Source organism: Myotis lucifugus, unplaced genomic scaffold (assembly GCF_000147115.1).
Source record: "Myotis lucifugus unplaced genomic scaffold, Myoluc2.0 scaffold_231, whole genome shotgun sequence".
NCBI lineage: Eukaryota > Metazoa > Chordata > Mammalia > Chiroptera > Vespertilionidae > Myotis > Myotis lucifugus.
In genome coordinates, this window is record NW_005871279.1 from 1,455,995 (window position 1) to 1,464,365 (window position 8,371).

An 8,371-nucleotide genomic window follows, 5' to 3' on the forward strand; every position below is an offset into this window, starting at 1 on the left:
ATAAATTTTTAGTAACAGAAACAATCTCAAAGATCATCTAGTCCAATTCCCTTCTTTTTCAATGGAGAAAAATCTATGCATACGTGGGCAAAGAGACTTTCCTGAGGTCACACTACTAATTTGCAGCTGACAAATATCCAAGCCACTACCTGCCTTCTCCACTACATTTTGAGGGGCTATGGATTTCTTTAAGCTATAATAACAATTCTTGTCAATATTGAGACTATCGAGGACATCAAAGCACAGAATAATGCCCGCTGAACCAAACACTGCCTTCAACAGTTTTATACTTAGTTGGGGTATGAGATGTGTTCTTAAGATCCAAATTGCTAGAGGAAGGCTTTCCAGAGGTCTTCTCTGATGACATTCACGGGCTGCTACCTGTTTAATAGACTCGTTGCCCCTCCATGCACTGGTGCCTAAATTTAACACGTTAAGTGCCAAGCCTGTTTTGTCTTCCTTTCCCGAAAGTATAGTGTCAGTCACTGGTGACTGACATGGCGCTTAACGTGTTAATCATCCACAGAAAAGATGCAATCAACATTTAATCCTGGGTGTCCTCCAGCAATAATGGGAAGTCTGTGATGTAAATACACAATAAAACAAATGATAAAAAGCCTAAATAACGCTCAAAGGAATTGTGATTCCTTTTACTCTTCTCTTCTGCATCATTTTACCTGTCTTTTACCATCTCCTTTTGCCAAGCATCACAGTACAAAGATAGTCCAATGCAATACAAAAGGTATTAACCTTTTGCCTGGCTCTCTCACTGGTTATCAGACATTAGACACTTCTCAGCCTCTCCTTTCCTTCTATAGTAATTCTTGCTCTGCTCCTTTCAGAGTTTATTGTATGGATAAACCCAAATAAATAAAAGTCTTAAGCCTTCTGCACATGTACAATGTAGACATTTATTGTATTTTCCTTCAGTTCGCACTGATTTTATGGGATTTGTGAATTTTGGTAAGTAAAACCTTCTGCAGTGACCATTGAAAAATATAATTATAGACCTAATTGTTTAAGCAAGGTCACCCCAATAAATTCAATAAAAAGAAAAATGAATAAACCAATATATCTTGGTGATTGAATCATTGGCCATTCAGAGCAATTGTATTCTAACTAGAGGCCCGGTGCACAAATTTGTGCCCCAGTGGGGTCCCTAGGCCTGGCCTGTGGGATCGGGAGGAAACTAACTCTCTGACATCCCCCGAGGGGTCCCGGATTGTGAGAGGGTGCAGGCCAAGCCAAGGGACCCCACAGTGGCCTTAGCATATCATTAGCATATTAAGCTTTAATTGGTTGAATGGACAACTGGATGACCGGACACTAAGCATATTAGGCTTTTATTATATATGACTTTAAAATGACCCTATGAACACCTAAGTATCCATTCTAGTCATTCCAGAAATATTTATGGAGTATCTGTGGTGTGCTAGGTTGTACAGCACTGTTTATTATCACAGGCCTATATTTTGCTTTAAAAATAAGGAAACTTCTTTAAATAAGTAGTTTTGTGTACTATCTCTTTTAGAATTTAGAACTTGCCTATATTACACAATTTTTAAGTAAACCAATGTGACAAGGGTAGGAAGCTGACCGAAGCAGAGGACATCCTCTCTCCTGACCTGCTGCCCTACTCGGTGAGGCTGTAGAGAGCAGAGCCAGAGGAGTCTTTCTGTATATTCTGGTGCTGCCTTTGCCACTAGGAAAAGTCACTACCTGGGTGACAATAGGCAAGTGACCTTTCCAAACTCCATTTTCACATTTGCAAAATGGGATTAATAATTTCTACCACTTGAGATATTTTTGTGACAAGTAAATGGGATAATATATGTAAAATCTAGCATGTGATAAAGGTGCAAAAATAGTTGTGGGGGGATTATTATTACTTCACTGTATATAATGACTGAAATATGAAGCCATAAGCTAATATGTAACAGTGATCTTGAATTTACATTGTTTGATTTTTCTCATTGTACCCTTAGCTTGGCTGTTGGTCTTAATTCTTTGTTAATAATCGTAAGAAATTTTCACCCTTGAAATGTAGCCCTGGTTGCATTTTGTAGTTTCAGGTTTCTCTTTAACAAAATTGAATAAAATTACCTCTAATGCAATTTTCATGGGTGAAAGGCTTGAATCCCTATAGTTATGACACTACTGCATTAAGCATTCATGAAATTACACCATGTTCTACTCTATGCATAACTGGAACAAAGTGAACATCCAGTGTTAATTTTTCAAGATAGCAATAACAGAACTGAGAAATCTGAATTCTGTCAGACCATAAATGTGCTGCTGCACAGTCTCCTAACTTTCAATTAGAAATTAAAAACTTAAGATTACATTAAGGTATTTTTTAATGTTCTCTACAAATTTTTCAAAAAATGAAACAGAAGCTAATATTAAATATAGCCTTTGGAGTAGATAACAGGCTGTGATGTATTAAGAAACAAAATATTCTGAATCTCCCTGTGATTTCAAAGCATCATATTTTGGGTTTTCAACAGATTTTATACAATTCGCTATAGAGAAAAGGATAAGGAAAAGAAATGGATTTTTCAACTCTGTCCAGCCACTGAAACAATTGTAGAAAATCTAAAGCCCAACACGGTTTATGAATTTGGAGTGAAAGACAATGTAGAAGGAGGAATATGGAGTAAGATTTTCAATCACAAGACTATTATTGGAAGTAAGTACCTGAACTATCTTAGCTTTCTGTAATATTTTTCTTTTCCCCCTAATGTTCAAATTTCTAATTATGTATTAACTGTATAATATGAGACCAGTTAATTCCCATCTTCTAGTATTTGAGAAAACACAAAATAAACAGAACTTGTTGGGTATTGATATTTCAGAATCTATTTTTTATAATGAGTGTGTGTTTTTTAAATGATACTAATATTTGATGCTGCCATTGGTAACAGTTCATTGATCGTGATAGTATTTTAAATCAATCCCTGACCTATGAACACCAATTTAGCCAAAAACTAATAATATGTGCACATATTCAGATGGAAAGCTACCAAAAGTGAATGTAAGAAGACTTTACGGGGCCCTGGACTTTCTTCCTGTTATCCTTTCATTCAAAAACTTCATTGGAATCAATGTTTTAAATTATAGTAAATAAAATAATATGCTCGAGTTGGAGAGAGCAGAAGTTATAGGTGTTTTCATAGTGATTAGTAAGAATTGACATAGAAACCAGAAGAAATGAAAATAATGTCATTTGTTCCTTGTTTTTGTCAGGTATAAACAAAGTAAACGGGAAAATTCAAAGTACCTATGACCAAGCAAACACAGTGGTATGTACCAGGTTATTTTCAAGAATGTTTTTTAAAATTGTGTTTGCATTGTATTTTTATTGAAATAGGAAATAGTCCTATTATTGGGTACTGAGAATGAATCAACTGGTTAGCTATGTATGGGGTGTTAGGTAAAAGTACTTAACATTTTAGGCATTCATTTCTTTTTTAGAAAACAAAGTTGGATGTATAAGACAAAATCATACTAAATTATTTAAATATATAAAAGTCTGATATTCAATATAGTTACTCTAGTACTTCAGTATTTTAGGTATTTTGAGATTATGTTTGTTATCTTCTGTATTGTGGATTGTTTTTTACTATAACATATTCCAAGAGCAAATTGGTACATGCTCTACTTACATTGCTACTGTTCAAATCTTCATCTATCTTCTATCACTTCCTACACATAAGAGTTAACTCTTTTCAAAATGATAAAGCAATTGCTTTGTTCTGTTTTATTTTGTTTTTTTATAGTTTTGAAAGTATTTTGTATTTTTTATTTATTTTTAATTTTTTTCTTTGTTGATTAAGGTATTATATATGTGTCCTTATCCCCTCATTGCCTGCTTTGTTGTTTTTTTAATGTGCCCAGCCTCTATTCAGTGCAGGAAATGTTTGTTATTTTATGTACCACCATTCCCCACCATCTAGACACCTTTTTTCTCTCTCACTTCAGAAACTCAGTCCCTTATTCTCCATTTTCCCTTCACCTTTCAAAATATGTTCTCGGGAACCATTCTCACAGTTGTGTATTACCTGTTGTAAATGTAAGCCAGTGCTATAACCATCACACAGATGTTTGCATTTCAAATCACATGCCCAGTTACAAAGTGAAGGATGTTATGTCACTGAGCAGGTAGAGGAAGCACTTTGGTGAGAAGAGGGAAATTTGCTCCTAACTTTGGTTATTAGGTATTGAAGTATTCAGCCAGGAACTATCCCATATTCAGGTGAACATGCAAAGACTATTCATGGCTGAATGTGTGCATGTGATTATATGGATGGATATCTTTTTGTGTCTAATTAAATAGTCCACAGAATACTCCATTGATTAGATAGTCCCATGGGGGAAAAAGGTAGTACATACCCCATTGAAAGAAAAAAAACTGAATTCTTTTCTGTGACAAATGGGTTTGAATAAAATAGAACTGAGAAATAATCTTGCTGAGGTGACTGTTTCTGTGGTTTGAATTGGCAGAAAAGTGTGCATAGTGGGGATTATCAGATTATTATGATTGCCCAGAAAAGTATTTTGATGTATTTCAAATAATATTTTAAAAAAAGGAGATTGCAGGTACATTCCCAAGCCATAAATCTTGTTTTATTTTTCTTTGCTATCTTTTTTCTCTTTCCCTCCATCCCTCCCTTCCTCCCTTCCTTGTTTTCCTTTCCTCTTTCTTTCTTGTTCTTTCTTTCTGTCTTCCTCTTTCTTTTTTTCCTTCTTTCTTGTTTTAATTTTTTCTTAATTATTTAATTAATATTTAAAGATTTAGAATATATAAAATTCAAAAAGAAATATTAACAAAATTTCCTATTACACTGCCAAATGACTAGTAATAAAAGTATTTGTGGTCTACTGTTAATACTTCAGAATATTTTTTTATTTCTAAGCATATTTTTATTATAAAATTAAAAGAATGTTATATAATTTTATACCTCACTCTTTTTACTTAGCTGCCATATGACATAGCATATTCATGTCATTAAATTATCTTCATATACATAATTTTAATTGCGATGTATTACATGATCTAAATATGCTTTCACCTACCCAATCAGTTTCTACTTTGTAGGCATTTAAGTTATTTCTAATGGTATTTTAATTGTAAGTGAACATTTATGATCATAAGTCTTTATTCACATTTCTGATTATTTCCCATCAATAGATTCTTAGAATGGGAGTTAACAGTTTAAGTATTTAACTTTTTTTAACTTCTTAATATGTCTGGTCAAATTTCTTTCCAGAAAGGATACACCAATTTTACATCTTGCCAGCAATGTATAAGAGTTATACATTGCTATAGTACCCTGATTATTAACATTCTGTATCTCCATCACTAAATTTCTAGCTAATGTAATAGTGTAAAATGTTTTCTTTATTTCTATCTCTTGATTGCTGATAAAGCAGTACTTTCTTCACTTGTTAATTATCCATTTGCATGTTTCACTTAATGACCTTTACTTGGCTCTTGTTTATTGGGCATCTCATGGTATTTTTGTTGAATAGTTTAAAGACATAGGTTAAAGAACATTGATCTATTAGAAAAAAATATTCTCACATGTGTTATCAACTTTATGAGAATTTTTGAAATAGTCAAGTCTTGAAATTTGCTTAATCAAATTATTTATCTCTTCCATTGTCACATCTTTAATTGCATTATATTTTAGAAAGCTCTTCCCTATCCAGAGAGCGATAAGTATTTTCTCCCCCTTTTTAGTTTTATAAATGGTTTGATTTTGTAATAATTAAATTCTAAGCTATGTGTTTGATTTCTCTCTGTTTTGTATAGTAAGGTTCTCTATTGATTAGGTTATATATTTTTCCCAAATAATTGACCAATTGGCCTAGTACCAGGCATCCATAAAGTCCCTTTGGCTTTGTGTCTCTTAGATTCAATCCCAGGGATTCTCTCCTAGAACAATTCTCAGTCTTGTTGTGATGGTTTCCTAGGAAGCATTTCTTATCTCCTGGCCACTTGGCTGTCATGCTTTGTCTTGCATGTGACTCAATGATATCATCTCATCACATTCCAGTAATTTGTATTTCTTTTAGCAGAATATTCCATTTAGGTTGCGTTACTCAGCAAGATTGGAAAAAATGATTGAGGTTTTAACTCCCAAGGAACTTAATTTCTTTTTCACATCACAATAGCCATGGCAAGAAGGGCTAGGAAGAAACTTCCTGCATCTATGACACAGAGTCAGATACCTTATCCCTTCAAGCTGTGAGGTGGAGTTACCCCCAGGCAGTTTAATGAGATGGGGTTTGAAATTCTTGGTTATTTCCACATGAAAATCTAAATTAATTGAAAAGATATTTTAAGGCTTCTCTGTGATGTTTTCTTCTTTGTTACGTTCTGGAGAGCAGAAAAAAATGTTTTGCATGTTGCAGGCACGTCCCCAGTGGGGGGTGTGCAGGAGGCAGCTGATCAATGCTTCTCTCTCATTGATGTTTCTAACTCTCTATCCCTCTCCCTTCTTCTCTATAAAAAAATCAATAAAATATATTTAAAAAAATCTTTTGTACTTAACTCTTTTATTGTAAGTGATTAAAACTGTATTAAATCATTTCCCCATGCCACACACATTAATACCAGGATCATTCACTACTTTGGAGAAGCAATAGAACACTGTAACATGTATGCATTGGAGCTGTGCTCTTGGGTAGCTCAGGAACACAGGAAAGTTGGAGAGAAAGCACTTGGGAGAGCCATAATCATCTTTTATGGCCACTTAGAATTGATTCTAAAAATTGATTTGATACTTTAGAGGAATATTTTAATCCAAATAAAGTCCATGTCATTCCAAATACTAACCCATCTCTTCCCTGAGACTGATCTTAGAAGGCAATATTTCAAGAGATACTGAATTGATTCCAGATGTTTTACTTTTAGAGTTTTAAGCAAAAGATACACTAAAAATTGTTTTTATTCATATATGCATGCTTACACCTAAAACTTATATCCAGCAAAAACTTCTTAACACTTTCTAAAAAGAGGTATTTGAAATGGGAAAAATAATATGAACTTTAGGCTATCCAGTTTTAAAAGATAAATACTATTTAGGTTAAAAAATTGACTGTTGATAGATATTTTCAGCTCCAATGCATACATGTTACAGTGTTCTATTGCTTCTCCAAAGTAGTGAATGATCCTGGTATTAATGTGTGTGGCATGGGGAAATGATTTAATACAGTTTTAATCACTTACAATAAAAGAGTTAAGTACAAAAGATTTTTTTAAATATATTTTATTGATTTTTTATAGAGAAGAAGGGAGAGGGATAGAGAGTTAGAAACATCAATGAGAGAGAAGCATTGATCAGCTGCCTCCTGCACACCCCCCACTGGGGACGTGCCTGCAACCAAGGTACATGCCCTTGACCAGAATCAAACCTGGGACCCTTCAGTCCGCAGGCCGATGCTCTATCCACTAAGCCAAACTGGTTAGGGCAAGCACAAAATATTTTAATGTTGAACTCAGCCCCCATCTTAAGCATATGGTTATTATATACTAGAGGCCTGGTGCATGATATTTGTGCATGGGGGCTGAGCCTGCACCCTCTTCAATCCAGGACCCCTCAGGGGATGTCCTATTGCTGGGGATTGGGCCTAAACTGGCAGTCGGACATTCCTCTCACAATCCTGGACCACTAGCTCCTAATCACTCACCTGTCTGCCTGCCTAATCACCCCTAATTGCCCCCCCTGCTGGCCTTATCACCCCTCACTGCCTCTGCATGCCTGCCTGATTGCCCCTAACTGCCCCCCTGTTGGCCTGGTTGCCCCCAACTGTCCCCTCCCTGCCAGCCTGGTCACCCCTTACTGCCCCCCCCTGCTGGCCTGGTCACCCCCAACTGCCCCCCTGCCAGCTTGGTCACCCCTCACGGCCCCCCCACCAGCCTGGTTGCCCCACACAGCCTGCTGTTCAGTTATTTAGTTGTCCCTCACTACCCCCCCCCCCCCCCCCCAAAAATGTCAGCAGGCCCGCTGTTTTTGAGACCTCCTCTGCCTCACGACCAGTGCCCTGAAAGCTGAGAATGTGTGGACAAAGACCTAAAAAGGTGAAATGGGGGATGCGAGAAGAGAAATGGACTTTCCGCGGTATCCGGAAGCACAGACACCGTAATGACTTTTAGCTCTGGCCACGTCGGCGCATTTCCTTCTGGGTAATGTAGTTTTTTCCCCAGCCCGTGGAGTACGAGCATCTCAGCTAATGACTTGGGAAATAAATCGAATGTGGCCCCGGTAGTGATGCCTGGGAAGGACAAGAAGAGACTAGAGGCCTAGCTAAATGACACAGACTGAGGCATCTACAAGGTGAATAGGGAGTCGAGGAATGCAAGAGA

General features: G+C 36.2%; 1 protein-coding gene across 1 annotated transcript in view; it reads left to right on the plus strand.

The window, feature by feature from the left end:
* The window catches only part of ABI3BP (ABI family member 3 binding protein), a gene marked incomplete at its 5' end in the record, with an annotated part of 255,936 nt that overhangs the window by 100,119 nt on the left and 147,446 nt on the right, over window positions 1–8,371 (plus strand). The window contains 2 exons of the mRNA XM_023762091.1: window positions 2,508–2,689; window positions 3,247–3,302. Coding sequence (XP_023617859.1) covers window positions 2,508–2,689; window positions 3,247–3,302 — 238 coding nt within the window. The remainder of the gene's footprint in view (window positions 1–2,507; window positions 2,690–3,246; window positions 3,303–8,371) is intronic.